Raw genomic sequence first — 24,709 nt, 5'->3', positions numbered from 1 at the left:
TTTCCAAAATGGCAGCTGCTCTGGGGGCAATTAGCCTGTGTCTCATCCTAATGTCCTGGCTACCGACTGTTTTCAGAAGGCACATATACTATGCCCCCTATTTTCCTTTCCCTTTCCTTCAGCTGTCCTGCCTGGAGAATGCTGCCCCCACTCCCCAACCCTGTTAGCCACTTCCAGAAGCAGGGCAGGCAGCATGGTGCAGCCTTTGTGTAAGGAAAACATTCTTTGTATGAAATGCAAAAGTTTATTCAGACAGTGGTTACGGGAAGAGAAGTTTGGTTCATGGTCTCACTTTTCATGAGATAGACATGAGCATTGCATGCTCATAAAGCCACAAAGAATGGCTACCCAGTAAATGCCCTGCAACACTCATTTTTACTGATGGGTAACAGTTCCTGAAGCATTCAGTCATTGCAGAAACCTATCTATTTTTCTTTATACTTTCAACTTGTTTGCAGGGGAGATAGAGCAAAAATTTCAAGCTGAGAAGTTGCTCAGTTTTTGTTCAGAGATTGAGAAATAATTACACGACCATTCCTACTAGCATAGCTTCCACTCCTGTAATACTTCTGGGGGGAGCATCTTGGTGAATAACTTCACTGTGTATCTCCCTGATCTACCCTTTGCTTTTTGAATAAGGCCATTATTTGCCTCTTAGTCACCTAGTATTAAAAAAAAATGCTATCACAGCCTCCCTAGAACATGAACAATAATAATTTGGCATTTTTTAATACCCCCCACAGCACTGGCCAGACCCTCAAAAGACAGGCCTCTGTGAGGGGGGCCTGCTCCCCACAGATGCTGCCTAGTGGCTAGGCAAGGGCGTGATAGGACCTCTTCTGTCTTTGTGCCTCCTGTTGACAGCTGCTCTGGCCATGCTGCAATCTCTCCCTTTCTGGGCCATAAGTTGTGTCCAACCCTTCTGGGGTATATAAAGAGTCCAACAAATGCTAGTTCTGCTGCCCAGCAAGGAGCTTAGGGCTTCACCCAGTGAAAGTCCCAAAGTTGGGACTCTCAAGATATGGGCTCTTCCTAGTCCCAAGTCTCTAGTATCAGAGATAGTCTTTTTGCCTCCAGCTCCATGACAGGTTCGGTAGATGAATCCAGATGCACCCTTTCTAGCAGCTTCCAATCCAGGACCCAAAGGTAGGCAGTTGAGTCCTATGCCCTGGAATGCTATGTGGTTGCCACCCTGGTAACTTCCTACCAGCCTAGCCACACAAGAGGGAACAGCAGAGACATGTAAGTAAAATAAAGAAGAAGCCTCCAACCTTTCACACATCCAGCACCCTTTGCCCTCAGCAGGTCAAGCAGGCCATCCCCAGTCAGTGGGTCTGGCAGCTGAGCCTCCCACAGTTCAAGTCTGCTAACCTCTGCTGGCTGCCTGCAAGTGAGCTACTCTGCTCCCATTTAAAGCTCCTCTTCCAGCCTGTGCATGCATTGCAGGTGTGGCAGGGCAGAGCTGCCTGGGCCCAGAGTGGCTCTTAACCCTTCCTCTCCAGTGTGGCGTTTGTACACCCCATCCCAGGCCCTTATCAATGGCTGAACAGCCAGCAAACCTGAGGGGGAGCAAATGGAAAACTTGTGATGAAATGTTTGCGGCCATCACTACAGAAAGAACAAATAGAAAAATGTAGAGAGATGGAGCCAGTATCTGAAGATTGAGAGAGGGAATCTGGTAAGGAGCTTTCCACAGAGATCATTGCAGCGGCAAAGGACAGCATGGCAGTTGCTAGGGAAAATGTTGCCATGGCCAGAGACAATTTGGAAAAAGGGAGATGCAGAGGCGACTCCTGGAGGCCATATAAAGCCGAAATGCCCTGTTGCAGCGCATGTTGCTGTTAGGGCGGCAGACAATGCAGGACTGCAAACCTACACGCAGCCATGCTATGCAACCCTTGGACAATACAGGCTGCTGGAAACAACAGCATCTCCTCCTCGCTGTATCCCCGCAGCACTGCTCCTAGAGGCGATTCCCCTCACAGATCAGGGCAGCGAGAACAGTGGCACCTAGGATCCGAGCTCTTTTGAGCCCTCTGTCACCCTTGGTAAACTCAAGTCTCTGTACTCCATGCCAGAAGGCCATAAACCAGAAGAGGTATACTTGCCTGTTATTTTAAGCCCTCCTGCATCTTGTGTTATGCCTTGTACTGTACTGTTGCACTTTACTGTTTTGTTTCACTGCTGGTGTAATAAAAAGTTCTTCATTGTTTTGTTTTGTTTCTTAATTAAAAGCTGTTTTTTCATTTTCATGTCAGTTGATGGTTCATTTCTGTTTGTCACATAATAGTTTAATAATAAAAATTTTTAAAATTGCATTCATAAGGAGTCGACAGTTCAGTTTACACAGAAAATAATTAAATTTGCACTATTTCATAAGGTTTTACAAACATGGGTAGGCAAAGAGACAAGGTACAATAGGGATCGCTGCAACATTGCTCTCCATTGCCAATAAACACTGAACTACACAAACAACTTCTACCACTCTCCAGGGTTAACAGTTGGATGTACAGCTACCAGTTTCAAGCCCGAGACTCAATATAAGAGCAATAGGAATACCTGACAATACTGCCCCAGCTGTTTGCATTTTATATTAAACACATTGCTGGCTGCTTAAACCGCTGAGTGAGTTTCTGTACCTCAGCCTGCACCTGTCATTAAGGTTTTCTCCCTTAGTCACACAAACGTTGTGCAAAATACAACATGCTGCTATAATCTTTGGGAATTTTTTTTCTGCTGCTTCCAACCTATTTCACAAACAATGCCATCTCACTTTCAAAAGGCCAAATGCACATTCTACTGTCATTCTGCAACTAGTGAGGCGGTAGTTCCTTCTGTCCAAGCGGCCCATGAATGGCTTCATTATCAAGGAAATGGAGGGTAAGCTGGGTCTCCCAGGATAACCAGGCAATGTTCACACAATTAATGTCCACAGTGATCCAGTCCTTTCTCCATTAATTTAAAATAGAGCTGAATTCCAAAAGATCCTAGTATGAACACCACATAGTATTTAATATATTTATTCTCAAAATACCCTGTGAGGTACACAAATGTTATTATCCCTATTTTACAGATGGGGAAATGAGGCACAGAGACTAGCCCAAGCTTACAGAGGAAGACTGTGGCAGATGAGGGACTCAAATCCAGGTCACCAAAGGCCTAGACTACTACACAAATCACTGGAACATCCTTTCCTTCTGAGTACAAACAGGAAGCAGATATGTTTGTGTAAAATGCCATATTTATATAGTCACTCTTCTGACCATAACTGTGTGTATGAACTTTTAAAGCATATTGCTTTTCATCCTTTTGTTTTGTGATGAGAACTAGTGGTTGAGGACAGCTGGACAGAGCAAGCACCTACAGAGCCTTGAAAAAAGTACTTGTAAAATGCATAAATTAAGAACTGAGTTTGAAAAAGTATATATTAATACAGATTTTCCATAAGCACCATCTTGAACAGCACTGCTCATGGTCAAAGTGTGACAGCTCCATTCAAGAGATTTAGAAATCATTCTGTTACAAAACAAGAAAGATAAGAGAATGAAAACAGCAGTGCTGCAGGAAACCAAGAATTTTGGACATCCTAGTGGCTAGTGAAGGTCACAACAGTATTGTTTTTATATACAGATTTTATCCTCTTGACCTAAAGTAATATCCAGCAAAGACTTAGGAGTCCTGTGAGGATATCTCTAAGTCTTGAGGATCAATAGTTCTGACTCTTTGGGAGGCCCACAATAGGCGACTGATCCATGAATATTGAAGTCAGTAGGAATCTGTCCATTCCTAGGATAGTGAATGGTAAAACATAATGTTGCTTTTTTTATTTTTTTTAAGAAACTTTTTTTTTTTCCAAATCTGAGTTATTTTCCACAGTGTGGAAAGGACAGGAGTCAGCAGCAACTACAAATACCTTTACAGGGAATGTGTTCCTTTTTGGTCATGGAAGACAGGGCCGGCTCCAGGCACCAGCACAGCAAGCAGGTGCTTGGGGCGGCCAAGGGGAAGGGTGGCACGTCCGGCTCTTCGGCGGTATTTTGGAGGGAAGGACCTGCCGCTGAAGTGCCACTGAAGAAGAAAGCGGCGCGGTGGAACTGCCGCCGAAGTGCCACCGATCACGGCTTTTTTTTTTCTTTCCCCGCCGCTTGGGTGGCAAAAACCCTGGAGCCGGCCCTGATGGAAAAAAAGAAATACTGTGTTTGAGGAGGGCCATTCTCAAGGTCAGATTTAGTACAAGTCTGTAACTCCATAGGATGTACAGCATGGAGTTTCCTGACTGCTCTCACCCCTTCCCAAGGGTATTATGGCAAGTGGGTATAATTTTGTCTTAAAACAAAGATGGTATATTAAATTAAATGAAAATAACTTTTCTTTTTACTATTTCATCATTCATTTTAAACATTTTGAACCAGATCATCTGCAGTGGTATAAACCACTGACTTCAATGACCTTTCATCTCAAAATGTCAAAGTTTTCCTGTTCCCACTAATGTCCCAGTTCAGAGGAGTGTCCCTGTTCAGGAAAAATACTTAAGCTTATGCTTCACTTTAAGCAGGATGTGTGAATCTCACTGAAGTCAACTGGATTGCAACACATGCATAAAGTTATGTGCTTAAATGCTTTCCTGATTCAAAGCCTTAAGCAAGTGCTGAAGTCCCATTGAAATTAAGTACTTAAATTCTTCGTTGAATCAGGTCCTAAGTACAAATACAAAATTGTATATTTTAAAACTAATCTTTTTAGTTAAATTGTGTCTGACAGGAAAAAAACGGGAAAGCCAGTAAGCACCTTCTTTGCATTTACAAAAGCAAGATACAGCTTAACTACCATAACATTTTTTGCAAGCAAATAAATGAAATGCAGTTGTTTCCAGGCTGATGACTTCTGTGCAATTGTATGTGCTCAGATACAATGGCATGCTCAGATACACCTCTACCTCGATATAACGCTATCCTTGGGAGCCAAAAAATCGTACTGCGTTATAGGTGAAACTGCATTATATCGAACTTGCTTTGATCCGCGAGAGTGCACAGCTGCACCCCCCTGGAGCGCTGCTTTACCGCGTTATATCCGAATTCGTGTTATATTGGGTCACGTTATATCGGGGTAGAGGTGTACCATGTGATGACAGCAATATAAATACATAATAGATTAGAATGTTGTCAAGAACCTTTTACATTAGATAGATGAATTAACTTTTTATTAGATCCAGAAGATTTTATGGGATTGATTCTCATTTTAACTACGGCCCTTTTATATTAATCAGGTGTAATTTCACATTTATGCTCATTGTAAGGCCCTTTTGCTCTGCCAGAGCAGTATAAAGGGAAGTTAGTGTAAATGAGAATCAGACCCTGGAATCTAACAATGCCATTTTAAATATGTAATGGAAAAGGTGAGTCAAAATAGTTCCATTAATAATTATTCATTCCATCAAGACCTGATACGATGTCAGTGAGATAGTTGGAGGAATTTTTCTCACCGTTTGTGCCAAAGGAAGTGCAATTAGTCTTTTTTTCTTTTTCTTTTTCCCAAACTATTGTGTAAAAACAAAATGAACAAAAAACGTGTGGAAACTGAGAAAACAATGAAATGCAGAGATAGTTCAACCCCTGAGCCAGATCTGCTTCCTTCTGTGTAAATCACACAGAAGGGGCATTCAGACCTCTATAGAACCACCATCATTTTTCACATCCCTTTCCACTGCATTATCTTAAATGGCAGCAGCAGCACAGAGGCCCTGATTCAGGACCAAGGCACAGCTTGCAAGGGCAGCATTTCCCACAGAAAGAAGAGATCCATAGGAATGAAAGGGCACATTACTCTTGAATCTTGACCTGCGTGTACTTCTACTACCCCCACCCCCTTCCTCCCAATTGAATGGCTATTTATCATGTTGTGCTGTCATTTTTCATGCCTGCTCATTGTTGTGTAAAAGCTGTGGAAGGGGAGTTGTTAGTTCTGGGAGTAGCAGTAACTCCTGTGTGATTTGCCAGTCATAGTATGTAAGTATGCTAATCTCAAACCCTGTTTTGTCAGGAGACACCCTCTCAGCCACATAGTCAAGCTGCTTGAAATTATGTAGAGTTGGCCTTAGTATTAATAAGCTGTAATTGTCCAAATGACTGGGTAACCCTAGACCCAGCTACTTGGGCAGTAGGTGTGCACTCTAGTGACTTTTCACACATTTAGCACTTTTACAGACATTAACTACCTGTCACAGTTCCCTTTTGATTAAGGTAAGTATTATTTTTATAGCTAGGAATAATGAAGGCAGAAAGTTTAAGTGACTTGATGAGGCCATGAAGAGAGTTGGTATCAAAACCAAGTTTAGAGTCCTTGTTCTCAGCCCTACCTTGTCTGCTCATCCCTGCATCATATTATTGAGCTGCCTCTGCCTGAGGCTAAATGACTTGCTGATAGGGCAGCAAAGAAATTTGCTCAGCTGCTGAAGACACCTAATTGGGATGGAGCTCATGCTATCACTGGCACCTTGGGCAGCACTGCTTATGTCAGTCTGAGGTCCTTCCAAAAGATGCACATGTGGTAGTAGAGTTCATTGGTAAGAATAAATGGTCAGTTTTCGCAGTGGAGACAGGGAAAGAGTGAGATTCCCCCAAGGATTTGCACTGGGACCACTACTGTTCAATGTATTCATAAATGACCTGGGAAAAGAGGTGAACAGTGAGGTGACTAAATTTGCAGAGGATACAAAATTACTCAAGATAGGTAAATCCAAAGCTAACTGCAGATGAAATTCAATGTTGATAAGTGCAAAGTAATGCACAATTGGGGGAAAAGTCCCAACTATACATACACAATGATGGGGTCTCAATGAGTTGTTACCGCTCAAGAAAGAGATCTTGGAGTCATTGTGGACAGTTCTCTGAAAACATCCACTCAATGTGCAGTGGCAGTCAAAAAAAAAAAAACCTAATGGAATGTTAGAAACCAGAGCAGAGGGGAGAATATGACCCACTATTTTTAGTTACTCAGCAGTGCAGGAATGTTGAAGCTGAATATATGGGAGATAATCTGTTATTCTGAAACTCCTGCAATTCACAGACACAACAGTTTAAGATGTGTATTCTTCTGAGCACAAATTCCTGATCTGAATGTTACATATGCAGTTATGCGGGAACATGAGGCTAGACATCCACGCAAAGAAATAATAAGCTAAGAAGGAATCTAAACCAAAGTAAACGACCTTTTAAAGCTGTGAATCCCATGTGCCTTAGAAGTTTTTGATGCTGACAGTAAAGCAGCTCTTCTAATTAAGACAGCAATTACCTATTCTAAGTGGAAATGACCTCATCATTTCACTACTGTCTTCATTGTGCTGCTGTCTTTAGAAACTTCTACTGGGTTTTCTGATTGTTGTGAGGTTACAAGTTTCCCAGTCAGTGTTACTACACAAGCAAGCAAACATTTGTTCAGTAGCTTTTTTCAAACTTAAGTATTCCAGTTATTTTACAAACACTTAAGTCAAAGTGGAGCATGGGATAGAAAATGCCCCTTAGCCCTGGGGAATATCCTCAATAAAATTCAGCCTCTGCAGGGGAGGAGGTGGCAGGTTAAATACAGGGGACTAGCCAATGGCTACCAAATTCTCTCTGCCCAACCAAAGTGTGCAAGGGAATGCAGTGCAAGTTCATGGAGGATAGATCCATCAGTGGCTATTAGCCAAGATTGCTAAGCCTCCAATTGCCAGACAGTGGAACTGGACAACAGAGTGGATCACTCAGTAATTGTCCTGTTCATTCCTTCTGAAGTATTTGGCAGTGGCCACTGTCGGAAGACAGGATTCTGGGCTAGACAGACCATTGGTCTGACCCAGTATGGCCATTCTTATGTTCCTAAGTTAGTGCCCACTGAGAGCCTGATCCAAAACCCATAGAAGTCAATAGGAGTCTTTCCATTGACTTCAGTGGGCTGTGGATTGTACTCTGAGTTATCACTGCTCTTCTTTGGACTGTCAAAATAACACTGGACAAATCCTCAAAAGTATTTAAGTGCATAACTCCCATGGATTTCAATGGGAGTTAGGCACCTAAATACAGTTGCAGATATGCGACACTCCCCCTTCAGGGAAGATTTAAAATAAAGCTCACAGTTTCCCATTTTTTGCATAACCGGGTTATTCCAGTACAAGGAAGCATGGGATCTTGAACTTTTCTTAATAATCAAATTCATCTTTGGCTGCAGCTCGTCAATAATAGTATTAAAAACAGAATTTAAATGGCATCTTGCTGCAGTTCAAATGCTGAGCCTTTCTAAGCCAATCTTAACAAAAGTAATGTATATTTGCATTCCCCCTTAGAAATATGGTATGACAATCCAAATGTCAAGGCTCAGACCATTGTGATTTGGAAACAGCCAAAAGCAGGTTTGCTGTTGGTAAAGTAACACAACCCTCAACAAACTAACTCCAACAGTATCATATAAGGCTGATTTTTTATTGAAGTTTTTAGTAACAATATAAACCATAAGAGCAAAGTCCAGAATAAGCATGTAGCTTATTAAAATTCACTGTATTTTATAATGCTTTTTGTAGCAACAAAAACACATTGAAATGCATGTAAATGTTATGGGCCAGCTAGTGTTTTCCATTCATATCCCCTCACACCACTGCACAGAGGCCATACATTATTTCTTGCACTCCATAAATTCAAGGACTACTCCTAAAGGGGTATGCAAAGTGTGGGAAAGAGCTCACGCTGTACCGTTTCATGAGGTATAGAGGCAGCGGCTGTGCTCCCTCTGCATTCCCATGCTATATGGCTGGTCCTTGAAAACTCACCTAGTTTTAGCCTGGAAGTCTGGCAATACCAAAGGTCTGGGGGAAGGGGATGACAATAATTCAGAGACACTTCCTACTTCCATTAACTCTTAGCCAGGAGTTTGAGCTCTTCCCACTGTGATGTGAAGGTGAAGTCCTACCTCATGTTTGTTGCTTTTCCAGTATATAAACATTTTGTGTCTCCTTTACATTGCCCACAGGTATATTTTATTTCTTTATTAGCCATGTGCATTATCCATTGCCTGACTGGCATGAAAAAGTTATATAAAGAAGACGATTTATTTGACCATGGATTTTTGTCTGTTTCTAGTCATGTGCATTTTACAAGTTATATATATGTCTGGAATTAGACATTTGTACGGCTAGTGTGAACATCCAAAGAAGAATAAACATTTATTTTAGAAAACAGATAAACTCTCATGTTTTTGTCCATAAACCAACTTCAAACTCCCTGGGTTTCAGAAGAAGCTTCCCCTAGGGGCAGATCATTCCATAACTATCTACTACAGGGTATCTTGCACTTTTTCTGAGGCACCTGCTCCTGGGGACTGACAGCGACAAGATACTGGGCTAGACAGGCCACTGATCTGATCCTATATGCCCATCCTCATATTCCAGTGGGCCAAATTTTCAAAAAGGCCTCAACCTAGCCTTCAATAATTTTCTTGGTTTTAGCTTTTTTTATATACACTTTGCCTATATATTACAACAGCTCCCTGTGGGTCTAATCTTGCAAACACTTACATACATAATAAACATAGGTGACTTCAGAAGGCATCCTCTCATGAATAAAGTTACTAATATATATGTCTGCAGGACTGCATCCTTTATATACTCATCTAAATCTACTATTTAAAGACAAACACCCTAATTTGTGTGTAGAAATGTGATTTGCTCTCCCATGTTTGTTTCTGTATACACAGCAATTTCGAGGTTAAAAAAAAATCGTGAAAAAATGTTTTTGATCCAGTAAATTAAGATTTCAGTTTTAAAGATTGCTTTTGAAAAACTGACCCTGTGAGCTAAGTTCACTTCTAGGAGTGGCAAAACTTTATTTACATAAGTGGAGTTGTTCCCACTTAAGGAAGCAACGAATTTGACCCTGTGTTTAAGACAATATTATTTTCAAATAAAAATAGCATATTATAAAATACTTGAACTTTTTAAAAATCACTAAAATTATTTCAGTAGTATGATAACACACAGTGTTCCAGTGATGGCAAAGACATATTATTTACAAAATAATAACCTATAATTTGTCACAACAGCACTGCTTCACCAGTCACAATAATGGAATAGAGTCGTCTAGTATCAGATCTGTTCTTCTAATGTCCAAAGAAAAATGGCAACTAAAAAGTGATGCTTTACAATTTGTGAATTCCTCTCAGAAATGGAAACCTGTCTTGAGCAATAACATTTTGTTAGCATCTTATATTGCTTTTGATGCACTGGATCCATCAAATAGAATGTAAAATTGCCTTGATAATTTAAATATTTTGTATTTCAAGCAAAAATTTTGAGTACTACACCAAGTTTGGTGTTATAACAAGCAAAGATCCCATGCTGTTTTGCCCTTTCTTTAATCTTCAGATCAATAAACCAGTCATTTGTATTATTCATTATGTGACGGGTTGGATCACAGAAACCCCCTTGGGAGCTGCCACCCGATGTGCAAAGATTACCCCTGCTTCTGTTTTCCCTGCCAGCTCAGGACTCCAGCACCCTGTCTTGCTGAGCCAGACACTCCCGTCTGGCTCCAGACACAGACCCAGGGTCTGAATCACTTGTCCCAAAGCTGCAAGTTTACCTGAAAACAGCTCGCAGTAGCGTGCTTGTCTTTAGCACTCAGATGCCCAACTCCCAATGGGGTCTAAACCCAGATAAATCCGTTTTACCCTGCATAAAGCTTATGCAGGGCAAACTCATAAATTGTTCGCCCTCTATAACACTGATAGAGAGATATGCACAGTTGTTTGCTCCCCCAGGTATTAATACATACTCTGAGTAAATTACTAAATAAAAAGTGATTTTATTAAATACAGACAGTAGGATTTAAGTGGTTCAAAGTAGTAACAGACAGAACAAAGTAAGTCACCAAGCAAAATAAAATAAAATGCGCAAATCTATGCCTAATCAAACTAAATACAGATAATCTCACCCTCAGAGATGCTTCAGTAAGTTTTTCTCAGACTGGACACCTTCCAGGCCTGGGCACAATTCTTTCCCCTGGTACAGCTCTTGTTGCAGCTCAGGTGGTAGCTAGGGGATTCTTCATGATGGCTCCTCCCCTTCTCTGTTCTCTTCCCCCCTTTATATATCTTTTGCATAAGGCGGGAACTCTTTGTCTCTCTGGGTTTCCACCCCCCCCTCACTGGAAAAGCACCAGGTTAAAGATGAACAGGAGTACTTGTGGCACCTTAGAGACTAACAAATTTATTAGAGCATAAGCTTTCATGGACTACAGCCCACTTCTTCGGATGCATATAGAATGGAACATATAATGAGGAGATATATATACACACATACAGAGAGCATAAACAGGTGGGAGTTGTCTTACCAACTCTGAGAGGCCAATTAATTAAGAGAAAAAAAACTTTTGAAGTGATAATCAAGCTAGCCGAGTACAGACAGTGTGATAAGAAGTGTGAGAGTACTTACAAGGGGAGATAGAGTCAACGTTTGTAATGGCTCAGCCATTCCCAGTCCTTATTCAAACCGGAGTTGATTGTGTCTAGTTTGCATGTCAATTCTAGCTCTGCAGTCTCTCTTTGGAGTCTGTTTTTGAAGTTTTTCTGTTGTAATATAGCCACCCGCAGGTCTGTCACTGAATGACCAGACAGGTTAAAGTGTTCTCCCACTGGTTTTTGAGTATTTTGATTCCTGATGTCAGATTTGTGTCCATTAGTTCTTTTGCGTAGAGACTGTCCGGTTTGGCCAATGTACATGGCAGAGGGGCATTGCTGGCACATGATGGCATATATCACATTGGTAGATGTGCAGGTGAACAAGCCTCTGATGGTATGGCTGATGTGATTAGGTCCTATGATGATGTCACTTGAATAGATATGTGGACAGAGTTGGCATCGGGGTTTGTTACAAGGATAGGTTCCTGGGTTAGTGGTTTTGTTCAGTGATGTGTGGTTGCTGGTGAGTATTTGCTTTAGGTTGGGGGGTTGTCTGTAAGCGAGGACAGGTCTGTCTCCCAAGATCTGTGAGAGCTAGAATTGATATGCAAACTAGACACAATCAACTCCGGTTTGAATAAGGACTGGGAATGGCTGAGCCATTACAAACGTTGACTCTATCTCCCCTTGTAAGTACTCTCACACTTCTTATCACACTGTCTGTACTCGGCTAGCTTGATTATCACTTCAAAAGTTTTTTTTCTCTTAATTAATTGGCCTCTCAGAGTTCGTAAGACAACTCCCACCTGTTTATGCTCTCTGTATGTGTGTATATATATCTCCTCATTATATGTTCCATTCTATATGCATCCGAAGAAGTGGGCTGTAGTCCACGAAAGCTTATGCTCTAATAAATTTGTTAGTCTCTAAGGTGCCACAAGTACTCCTGTTCTTCCTTTTGCGGATACAGACTAACACGGCTGTTACTCTGAAGGTTAAAGATGGATTCCAGTTCAGGTGACATGATCACATGTCACTGCAAGACTTCATTACTCACTTGCTAGCACACACATATACAGGAAGACTCACAGGTAAATACAGCCATCTGCAGACAATGGGAGTCATCAAGATTCCAAACCATCATTAATGGTCCACACTTTACACAATTACAATAGGCCCTCAGAGTTACATTTTATATTTCTAGTTTTAGATACAAGAGTGGTACATTTATACAAATCAGATTATCATACTCAGTAGATTATAAGCTTTGGAATGATACCTTACAAGAGACCTTTTGCATGAGGCATATCCCAGTTACTTACATTCACTTATTACCGTATTTTCTCTAAAACTATCTCAGTTACATTATATTGACTTATTATCAAGTTTTTTATAAAACCATATAGACTGCACAACGTCACACATTATACTATACATTTGATCCAAAACTTAAAGTACACATATGTCTCTGGGTGTAAATGTCATTGTGTTTTGCCCTTATTTAATTTTACTGACTTTGAACTTTGACCATATTACTTACATAGAAAAAGACAAGGGGTGAAATCTTGGCTCCACTGAAGTTAATGGCAAAACTCCTGTAGACTTCAATTTGCCAGGATTTCACCCAAGAAGTTCAACCTGAGGGCTCTTTGTTGGAGTGGGTCAGCATGTATACAGTAAGAAGAACAGGAGTACTTGTGGCACCTTAGAGACTAACAAATTTATTAGAGCATAAGCTTTCGTGGGCTACAACCCACTTCTTCGGATGCATATAGAGTGAAACATATATTGAGGAGATATATATACACACATACAGAGAGCATGAACAGGTGGGAGTCTCTGTATGTGTGTATATATATCTCCTCAATATATGTTTCACTCTATATGCATCCGAAGAAGTGGGTTGTAGCCCACGAAAGCTTATGCTCTAATAAATTTGTTAGTCTCTAAGGCGCCACAAGTACTCCTGTTCTTTTTGAGGATACAGACTAACACGGCTGCTACTCTGAAACATGTATACAGTATAATACTGGAATAGTATAACACCTATGATAAGCCTGCTAGATCTTAGATGTAATTATACTGCATTATTTAAAAAAAAAAAACAGAAGCAAACTCCCCAGATTCTCTGTTTCGAGCAGAAAGGGCCAGATCTTTAGCTGATGTAGGATGCTTAAAGTTAACAGAACTACAAAGAATTACATTATCTTATGATTTGTCCCCAGAGTTCTTTTATTAGCCTAGTGAAGGCTGAAATGAGGAAGGAATAGATTTGTAAATTTCATCCTTGATTTTTTTTTTTCTTCTCTTCCATATCAACCATCAGAGATTTTACTCCGTTAGCTTTTCAGTCTGGATCTCTATGATTGTTTTTAGCAATCTTGCTCCCATGACTGGTTGTTTGGATCCTCTCCCAACTGGTATCCTTCTGCCAAGAGGAGAGGCTATTTAACCTTAATTTGACTGTAATCATAAAAGCCTCCAGGGCTTGTGGGTAAGTAGTATAAGAAAACAGCAATTATTCCTTTTGCTAAAGAAGCATTCCTTGATTAAGGAGCATCCTGTTTTTCATTGTCCCATTTCCATTATTTTAACTTCCTTGAGATAGATGGTTTAAAAAGTCTTTTCAAAGCATAAGTTATTTTATATTTGTATAAATTACATTTATAAGAAGTCTCATTTTGGAATTTGGTCTGGCTATTGTCTCAAAACTTCACAGGTCTTTAATTATCTTCTTTGTCTGATAGACTCTGGCATTGCATTAATGTCTCTTCTAGACCATCCTGTACTTTTTTGTTTCATGCTGCTGTTTAATTTTGTACCTTACAGTAAAGATTAAAGATATAAGAAGTGTTTAAATCTAAGTGAGCCTTTTAACCTAGCTTGAAATGTTCTGACTTTTCCAAGTGCTGCATTATCTTAGCTTTTTTGTTCTGTATTTGTACAGTGCTTACCCACAATAGGGTCCTAATCCAGGACTGGACTTCTGGGCTCTACAATCAGTGATCAACATCAATTCTGCCTGCATGTTGTCCTCCGTCATGTACCCAAAACTCCACCTGGAGAGGCATGCTTCACTTGGTTGTCCCTCTGTGAATAACATTTATTCAGTAGGCTACATTACTGCTATTCTATAACTTTTCCTTTCCATATGCCAATTATAGAGAAATGTCAACTTATTAAATCATGTATTGTTGAATCATGTGATTATTAAAAGAGAAAGAAATGCAACCTGCTTGTCACTGATGCTATCTATTTATCTCTTGCATTTCACATGGCTTGGAATAGGAAAATCAGTGGAGGCATAATAATTTGTATTTATAGTCAATTTCTCCTTTGGGTTCTTAGCGCTGCAATATTTGGTTTTCAAACATAGAAGAGTTTTTTGTATTTTCACTGGAATTTAAAACAATTGCAGAAACATTTCTATTGGTCTATAGTTTTTTAAGACATCAGTTTTGCAAAATTTACACTTTTTGGTTAAATTTAAGTCAACTTTGCCCTTTCAAAATTACCTCTTGACCATTACAAAAGGCACTAAAACCAACATGCACATTTGTCTCACTTGGTATCTTTACTTATTATAATGTGTCAGCTGTTAGGACACTGAACACAAATGCAGAACTATTCTTCTGACTCACCCAGCAGTCAGGCCAGGTCAGTCCCACTGTCTCCAATCTAGAAATATAAGAGGTTAAAAGATCTTTCTGATACAATGGGAATTATGTGACAGATGGTTCCCTGAAGAGAAGAACATTGGGAAACATTTAGGATGGGGGTTCTGTTTCTTGGTGTTTATATTAACAATATACTTTTTTTCTATAACATGTGGCATACACAGAATAGATCAGTATGGGAGCTGGCATGAAAGATGTATGGGCGTTAACTCATACATGGCACTCCTGCCATGGAAATTTTAGTAAATTTCACAGCAGAAGTGTGGGGAGAAAAAACAGCTCCATGCTCAGGGTGTTTGCAACCTGGTGCAGCTGTGCCCCATGTGCCAGGCTGCAACACCACTTGGTTTGGGGGCCTAATCAAATGTATTTGTACAGCCCTTTCCAAGACTTCACTGACCTTATTCAAATTCACGATTTCTGTTACCCCACCTCCATGGCAAAACTGTAGCCTTACTCCTGAGTAATGCAGCCATTCATCCCAAACACATGTCCTTAACCTCTTTTAAATCCATTCAGGCCATTATACATTCTGTTTCTCATCTCTCTCTGTCTCTCTCATGAACACATATGATGGCATTAATAATGTATTCTGTGGGGAGGACTGAAGCAAGAGAAACCACACTTGTTAAATATTTACCATTCATGAGCTGGAGAAGCCAATCAGTAGAAGGGCCTATTATTAATACAAGTCAAGCAACCAGGTAACCCGAGCTATCCAGAACAATAACCAAAAATACCAGCAGGTTACAGCCATTGCTGCCCATCCACAGCCATTTAGCTGTTTACATTGCAGCAGCATTTGAAACCCATTGTAAAGGGTTTCGCTGAGGGTGCTGCCCCCCTTCCCAACTCCGAACAACACTGCTCCCCCCGCCCCCGCCCCCCGCGCTTCGCTTCACATTGTCTCCCCCCTCGGGGGCTCGAGCCGAGCAGCATCCTCGAAGCATCTGAATTCCCTCCTCTGGCTGTGATTGGAAGCCAGTCCTGGGCCGAGCTGAGGATTGGCTGTCGGGAGGTGGCAGTCAGCGCGCCGCGGGGGTGGCGGTGGCTAGCGCTCCGGCTCTCCTTGAGCTCTGCTGGAGCAGCTGCTACGGTCGCTGAGTGCAGCCGGGGAGGGGGCGTCAGCAAGCGGAGGGAGCGAGTGGCGGCGCAATGGTGAGCACCGCGGGGGCTGCGGCGGTGGGCACTTTCCTCTCTCCCCAGGGTTGCCCTATCCCCCGCGCCTGCTCGGATTACGGCCCTTGCTATAGCGGAGGGGAGGGAGGCTGAACCAAGAGATGGGCTGGGCGCAGGGCAGCAGCGGTGGAGGGGAGGGCAGGGGGCTGACGGGGAGGGCAGGCCGGGGTGATGGCGGGGGAGGGTGCAGAGGAGCGTGCAACCCCTTTGGAAGGCAGATGCCCGAGGGGTGCTGCGCTGGGGGAGGCGGCTCAGGCTGGGGCTGGCGCCCCGCTGTGGGGGCGATGCTCGAGAGGGGATTTTCTCCCACGCGGGATGATCGGCCCCATAACGCACCAGGGGATGCAGGCCGGGAGGGGAGGGGGAGTGCTGGTCTCCTTCCCCCGGCCCGCCCGCAGCAAATGACTGCGCCCCCGCACTGCTCCTATAAGCGACCCCTTCCCAGGTGTCTCCACTGTCCCCTGCCCCCACCGTCGCTGTTTGCACGCCCGTGACTGACTCCCACCCCTCGCCCCTTGTCCGCAGTACGGATTCGTCAATCACGCCCTGGAGCTGCTGGTGATCCGGAATTACGGCCCGGAGGTTTGGGAGGACATCAAGTAAGTGCCGCCCCCGGCGCGCTGCGAGGGGCCCCGGCTCGCTCGCTCTCTCTGTCCGGGAGCCGTCACCCCTCGGGGCAAGATACCCCCCCCCCCCGCAGTTCGCCCCGATCCGCCCCTGGCCTGCTCCCCTGCGGATCATGGCTCCCTTTCCCCGTAGGGACTCCCCCGCCCGGGCACTCTCCTCGGCAGCCGCGGCTGGTTCCCACGCTCCTGTCAGGACAGGAGGGAGCGGAGGCAGCCGCAGCAGCCCGGGGGACACGGGTCAGGGCCGCGGGGCGAGAGGCAGCTCCCGGCTGGCTGGCACTTGGTGAGCAGCATCGCTCAGGTTCGTGGGAAGGAAGGAGCAAGGTCGGTTCCACACACTCAGCAGCCTCTGAATGGGCCGATCCGAGCTCAGTTGCTCGTGGGAATGTTGCAAACGCGCCAGCAACCTCCAGCGCTGATCCCAGGCTGAGCTCCCGGTGAGAGTCCAGGGGCTCCAGCGCATCCCCACTTGTAGCCCGATCCCTGCTGTCACACAGCGGCAGCTGAGCTAGGCTGAGTGCCGTGAGGGACACGATATATGTACCGTGTTAGGAAAAAGTGTTTGTTTTTACTCTTTTCAAAATTTAGCAATTTGTTTGTAAACAAAGTGTTAAGTGTTTTTAACCCCCACTGTGTACAGTAGTTAACATGGTCCCATAAGGCAGCCTTACATTTTTCAATGTCCATCCACAAAAGTGTTCAGCAGGAATTGCATAAACCAAGCACCTGATGTGTATGTTCAACTCAGGGTATACAAGGGGCAAACTTCTTCACAAGCACTGGATGTTTTGCACGCAGCCTTTTTGATGGCACACTTTTGCTTCTGGGCTTGTGCTGGATATTGCATACATAACTTGTTAATTATACAGAGTTGTATACCTCTGTCTGTAGCTATGAGTGGTTTTCAGAAAGTAACCTCTTACTCTGACATGGTTAGCACAGCATTTTCAAATTCATTCAGGGTAAGCTCCATTTTAGCTTAATTGGGGCTTGACTCATTCTCCCTCTGTTGATTTCAATGGAATTACCCTAGGGATGAAATTGACCTCAGCTGCTCATGGATCCTGAATGTGGTCCTATTTTGACTCTTGGGTAAGGTAACAGAGGTTGGGTATGTAGGGGGTTCAGACACCACATGGGAACACTCCACTAACATTCTGGTGTCAGATCACTATATTTGGTAGACACAACAATTAAATCTCTTGCAAATTCCTGAAGGAGTTCAAGTGGAATTTGTAGTTTATACGTTCTTAATTCAAAACACAAAATACTACATAAAACTGACATTAACAGGTTATTTTCACCCTGAATTTGAAATAAGAAAAAATATTTATACAAAAAGAAATACTGTGTAAAATGGCAAGTATTTTCCTGTATATTAATATTATCAAAGATAATATAGCTTTCTTGAGCCCAACTCCTTCTGCTTGATCCTTCAAGGAAGACTAAATTTAGTTTGAATGACATTAGTCTGTTTCCAAGGAAATAATTATTGTGTCAAAATATTGAATGATGATTTCACTGCTGGATTGGACAGAAGTATGGTTTGGGTTGTGAGGAACAACACTCTGTTTAACACAAATACAGTTACTTTGATACTTAACCAAAATCATAAGAAAAATAGGTAAAAGACATGATATATGCTGCATTCATAAATGCATGATATAGTTTTAAGTTTGCCCTGTAAGACATTTCTTCTTTAACTCTGGGCTTAATGATAATGCTGGATCTTAGAAAAGCAGATGAAAACCAGGATGTAATACTTGGGCACAATGTGTTATTTTAAATGAGGAGTAGGATTTTTTAGGCTTACCTCAGTTACTTAGGGATATAGTTCTCCTTTCAACTGGCACTCTAATTTCCTTAGTGTTATTTTAATTTTTGTGTGTGAAGAGTTATTAAGTAGTAAATGGAAAATATTTGTGTTCATCTCAGAGCATGCAGAAAATTGTTTTCTTTAGAGCCATCAAGATCAAATGTGCCATTGAATGAAGCTTTGCCCTATAGAAATGGAAGAGAAAATCATTGATGAGTTTTTGATGCTGCTGTAAGAGTGACATTTTGCTGACCCCATTATCATCAAAACATAGACACAATTACAATTTAAGTCTCCACTCTTGGCCTTCAAACAGCTCTTCAACATTTCTTTGCAACCACCATGAGCCTCATAATTTGGGTTATTGAAAAACAAGGTGTGTAGATGACGCACAGTGTAACTCTCAGGAAGATTAGGTCTGTACTTTTGCATCCACCTATAAAACAGAATGCACTTAAAACATAGCATGCTTTGTACAGAACAAGGGATTCTACAAAGAGACACTAAACTAAACTTATAAAGCAACTGAAGTAGGTTTTGATGAGACTTGACAGATTACAAACTGATGATATTACTGTGGAAATCTGGCTTGATTTTTAATACATAACTGGAATTACAAAAGAATAATATTAATAATAAAAAAAACAAATTGAGAGAACTCTGGAACCTTGCTTTACTGAACTAACATGACAGGTCCTAAATAAAAAGATCATAGGTTGAACCCAGAAAAATGACGGAAAGGCTGAAATCTGGCTGATGGAATGTAATCCTGAGTTATAGAGCCTCCATTGGTTTCCCCACCTTAGTATTTACAGTAGCTAATTCTACTTCTATTTTATAAATGTTCTCTTCCTGGCACTCATAAAATTCAGAATGTGCGGTTTTTCAATAGTTTCCTGGCACGGGTCATGCCACCTTCCCTATATGGACTCAGCTGAGTACGATGAGATAGGAGAGTAATGTGCACATGGGGGAAAGTCTCCATGAGGTTGATGGACATTGCTTCAGCAGATTGTCCTTAAAATACAGTAAACATGTTCCTAGATAATATTTTCCTTTGCTTACTAAAAGTTACATGGTCTGTGTCATGCTTGCCATTTTAATCCACTTTTTCAGTTCATTTCTTCTGAAGAAGTTGACTCTGGATATGGGACAAATTATTAACTGTATGCAGACCAATGTTGTATTATTCTGCATACAGGGGGTTTCATGCTAAATAAACTGATATTTAGGGCTATAGTTCCTTTTTATATTTAGAGGCTTTTGGTGTTTTCTTCCTCTTCTCAGAAGAAGAATAGATTTCAGACTCCTTATTTTTGTCATTGTTACATGTAGAAGGCCATTTCAGATCTGGTTTGGCCATTTATACCTTTTTCTAGTTACCTGCTGCTAAAAACAAATGAGCTCATTGGGATTTACCCCTCTGCTGTCATGGGGTTATCTTCATATTCAGGTATGTGTTTTCAGCTTGGTATACGGAATTTAGTACTATGACTTCCTTTATGTTGATGAGAATTGCTACGTTTTGCACTGAATATTTAAGCCATAATGTCTGTAGACAGTACCAGTTATTTTTGACACTTTCATATGTTTCTTGTGTGCACTGCAACTCTAACTGCCAAACAGACAATCACCAATGCCCAAGACTCTTTATTGTCCTTTATTTTACATTAAAGAGAATTTAATGTCAACACATTAAACATATTAAAAAGACAGGCACAAGCACATATTAAAAAGACATGGATACACTTTGAGATTTCCCGCAGAACAGATGTCACATACAGCTGGGCCATATTGCCAGCACACCTGAAAACCTCCTGGCACCTCTCTCCAATGCTAAGTGTGTAACCACTTAGAAGCCTTAATCAATGAGCAGGGATGTACTCTTTAACAGGTGCACATTAGTTTCAGAAGCCCTAAGACCATATGGGATTGTTGGAGGCAATGTTTCCAATAGAGAATATGTAAATTATTGTCTATCCTGAGCTTCCACCACTGTGGTTAGGCTTTGAGCTGGATTATCTTTAAACAAATCAAAGGTGCCTCTGTGGCCTCTTGTATCTAGTTTTTGGCCAGGCTTGACCCTCAACCTGTGGCACTTTCAGTGAGTGAGATTTCCAAAAAAAATATGAATGAGATTTTAAATGTCTTATTAAAACACACAGCAAAGCTCTTCATCACAACAACAAGATCATTTACAGTCTCCTTTAAAATGAATGCAGAATAAGTGATCCTCTTCCCAAATAGCAGGTCTTGAAATACTTGGCTCTGGGAAATTAAGCCAAGCGTGTTATCTGGAGGTAAAGAAAATTATTCAAATGAAATCTTTGTCTTCTTTCTGTTTCTATGCTAAAGGTTCCCGTAAAACAAGGTTACATGACCTGGTGAGTATAGAAAAAGTAGACCAGATGTTGAAGCCTGTCCTGACTGCAAAAGGCTGCTGCTAAACATCTGGTGATACCATACTAGACCCCCTAGAAAAGAAAATCTAAGAACAAGCATGTGTCACAATATGTACATAGCAAGTGGTGGCATGTTACTGTGACCCCAGGAGCCACAGTTCCCTCCTTGCTCCCCACCTTGATCCGGGGGCGGGGGAGGAGGGGGAGTAATTTGCTTTCCCAATGCTCAGCATTTGCAATGGAGCCAAGGCTCCAGACATTTCCTGCCCCTCTTTGCCCACCTGTTGTGTGGTGGGGAAATAAATGGATGTATGGCATCTGCATGCCCAGACTCAAGGTTTGGGTTGCCTGCTAATTAGTGGTTCTTCCTCATCTAATAGTCCTTTGCATGGTAGTCCAAGTTATGAGAAGCCCCAAATTAAGACTTAAACCAATCTGCTCCTCCCCAGAAATGTTTAAAAACTTCCCAGTGTGAACTGATATGATCTTACCTGAGGTGTTTTGTGGTGATGTTACAATTCTGCCATTGATCCATGAGAAAGCTACTATCTCACATTTTCAGTGCTGTCTCTAAGCCAACTTCGAAAGCCGCCATATCACCCAATAGCTAATATTTTTGCCTGAAATTCCATCATAAAAACTGCTATATTATTATTTAACTGGAGTTTGAGTTGAAAATTAGATGGACTATTAATTATTACAGATTCCACCAAAAGGGGTCTAATCTGATGCCAGTCAGAATGGAGAATTCTTAGTAACGTTGGTAGGAGTCCTATGCACACAGCAGCAAAGAAGAAAAGAAAAACTTTCAAAGTGAATTTATTATTAATATTAGCAGTAATAGTAGCACCTAGGATCCCTAGTCATGGCCCAGGATTCCATTGTGCTAGGCGCTGTACAAACCCAGAACAAAAAGTCAGTCCCACTTCAAATCGCTTAGTGAGCATTTGAACTATAGATTGATCTTGCAAGTTTTCTCTTTGTTCACTGGAAGGGCTTCAGAGGATCTATGCTGTCGCTGGAGCCCTTGAGAAATTCCATTCCTCCGAGGGTGTGAATACTAGTGAAAAGTGCACTGTATCTGGCTAGCACTGATGTATTGTGTGGAGGTAGGTGTGGGTTGGCGATAGGGCACCCTCATGTCACAACGGTCAATACTCACAATTGATATAATTATCTCAACAACAAACAGTTGTGAACACTTCAGAGAAATGACTTCAGGTAAGGAATAAGCTGTAAAACCAGACCATTTTTTAAATACATATATATATATCAATGCATAAGCAGTAAAGAGTAAGGCAAAATGCAGTATTTATTACACACACAAAACTATGCTACAAGAACATTATTAAGGTTGCAAAGTCAAGAAGTCAAAAGTTAGGAAATGCCAGTGTTAAGGTTGCCCATGTAACCTCCCTTGTGCATTATGATAGTCTTTAATTACATAATCTCATAATATTTTTTCCACAGGACCCCTGCCTCATTCCGTGCCCATGAAAGATGGTGCTCACTTAATGAGCAGCTATTTAATATTTTGTTTTCTCCTCATTGTTTAATGTGTGGCCCAAGCCTGATTTACTGCACCTTATTCAAATCCTGCCCTGAAGATGGAATTATTGATTTCCTTATAGGCTTTTCTGTGGTGCTGACCACTATATTAAGTGAGTGCCTCACAAACATTAATTAATTTATTTTTACAAAACCCTTGGGAAGTGAGGGAGTTTTATTATCTCAATTTTACAGATAGGGAGTTGAGACAGAGATTGAAGTCTAAAGTTTCCGCTAATTTTGGGTGCCAAATTTGAGACCCCGTAGGATCAGATTTTTCAGTGTACTTAACATTATGTGGGTTTTTATATGTTCAAGTTCAGCTCCCATTGACTTCGATTACAGCTATGAGTGTTCAGCGCTTAGGCAAAGCTCAAATTGGGCATCCAGAAAATTAGGATTATACAATTAATAACCACCTGTATAAAGTTTCATTTTACTCACTTGCTAGTATCAATTCTGTGACACAGGCAGGGATAGAATATCATTCCCAAGGGCAGCATTCAACTGCTTTAACCATGACACCATCTGTTCTCTCACTGTAATCTCTTGCCTCATTCACTGGACATCCAACTTCTGCACAAAATAGAGGCAATAAAACCTTATAATATTGCAACCTTAATAATATTTTTTAGTATATTATGTGTGTGTAATTTCCTAAGTTTTTAAAAAGCAAACTGAAAAAAACAGAAATTCTATCATGTGGCATCATATTGACACCTCATAGGTCAACGGCAGGATTGGCACTGAACAAACCTCTGCCACTTGAGTTAATGGAGTAACTGATAGCAGTAGTAGGTTGTCATCCTGTAGATGGGGATGATGCCTGTGGGTTTCACAGCTATTTGCTGACATCTGAGAGATGGTGAGACTCAGGAATCTTAAGTTCCATTCCAGTTTCTGGAAAAGAGTGTGCTTCTTGTGCAGCGGTTCTCAACCGGGGGTCTGCGGCCCAGTGCAGGTCCATGAGCCATTTCAGGGAGTCTGCCAGGCAGGGCCGTTTGGAGCCCCGAGCCCTGGTGCCCGGTGGCTGATGCTCAGAGTCCTGAATTTTGGCACCTTGTGGGGCAGAAGCCTTGAACCCAGGTGCCCCATGGGGTGGAAGCCCTGAGCCCCCTGCAGGGCAGGAGCCCCCTTGTGGCTGAAGCCTGGAGACCCCCCATTCCCCTGCTAGGCCATGGAATTTTTATAGCATGTTCGGGGGCTTCTGAAAGGAAAAGTGCTCTAGTGGATTCATACTCCTCTACCCATTCTCCCTCAGGTTGGATCTCTTTTGCTTCATCCCTTCCAACCTGTTCCTGTTCCAGGCCTGTCTCTATCCCACTCAGGCTCCTTTTCACATCCCATTTTTACCTAGCAAGTCCTAGATTGCACCACTTTGGTTTCTGATCCTACTCCCTGTCTCCTTGCACAGCAAGTCCTAGTCTCATGCCCTCTGGGCCACGCCCCTTGCACTCCCATCACCCACCAACTTTTTCCCCAGTTTCCTTGCCCACACAATCCCAGTTCCTCCGCCCCGCCCCCCAGACCCTCCTTCAGTCTGCCCCCTCCTTTCCTCTGGCTCCTAGGTTCTTATAAAGAGAAGTGTCAGAGTGCCATAACTATTGGGGAAGATTTTCAAAGGCACAACTGGCAGTTAGGTACCTAATTCCCATTAAAAGTTAGGCATTGAAACTCAATGGGAGTTAGGTGTCTAACTGCCACTGGTGCTTTTGAAAATGTCCGCAATTGCCTTAGGCACTTTTCAGAATCAGAGAATCTGATCTGTTTTCTATGTTTGAAGTTGCTGTAGCACAGAGTTGTATAAAATAATTGTCACAACTTTTAACAAGCTTTCTACTTAATATTTTATTGTAATTTTTGTTATTAAGTGTGACACCTATTGGATTTTCGAAAGTCACATAATTTCATGAGAATTTTTAGTGTAGTAAAAAGTGCTTTGTTTTTATGCTCCAATAAACAGAACAAATCATAAAATAATTCTGCAATGTTTGAGATTGACAACCTACAAAATGAATATACTAGTCTGTCTTTTTA

At 41.8% G+C, this 24,709-nt stretch overlaps 1 protein-coding gene across 3 annotated transcripts in view; it reads left to right on the top strand.

Annotated features, from left to right (window-relative positions):
- Positions 1-16,151: 16,151 nt before the first annotated feature.
- The window catches only part of GUCY1B1 (guanylate cyclase 1 soluble subunit beta 1), a 56,358-nt gene continuing 47,800 nt past the window's right edge, over positions 16,152-24,709 (top strand). For all 3 annotated transcript variants that reach the window (XR_008445091.1, XM_054029877.1, XM_054029878.1), the window contains exons 1-2: positions 16,152-16,259; positions 16,806-16,879. Coding sequence is in view for 2 of the 3 variants with exons in the window: in XM_054029877.1 (XP_053885852.1) it covers positions 16,257-16,259; positions 16,806-16,879 (77 nt within the window). In the remaining variant the exon portion in view is untranslated. The remainder of the gene's footprint in view (positions 16,260-16,805; positions 16,880-24,709) is intronic.

This window comes from Malaclemys terrapin, chromosome 5 (genome assembly GCF_027887155.1).
Source record: "Malaclemys terrapin pileata isolate rMalTer1 chromosome 5, rMalTer1.hap1, whole genome shotgun sequence".
NCBI classification, from domain to species: domain Eukaryota; kingdom Metazoa; phylum Chordata; order Testudines; family Emydidae; genus Malaclemys; species Malaclemys terrapin.
This window is presented reverse-complemented; position numbering and strand designations above follow the sequence as displayed.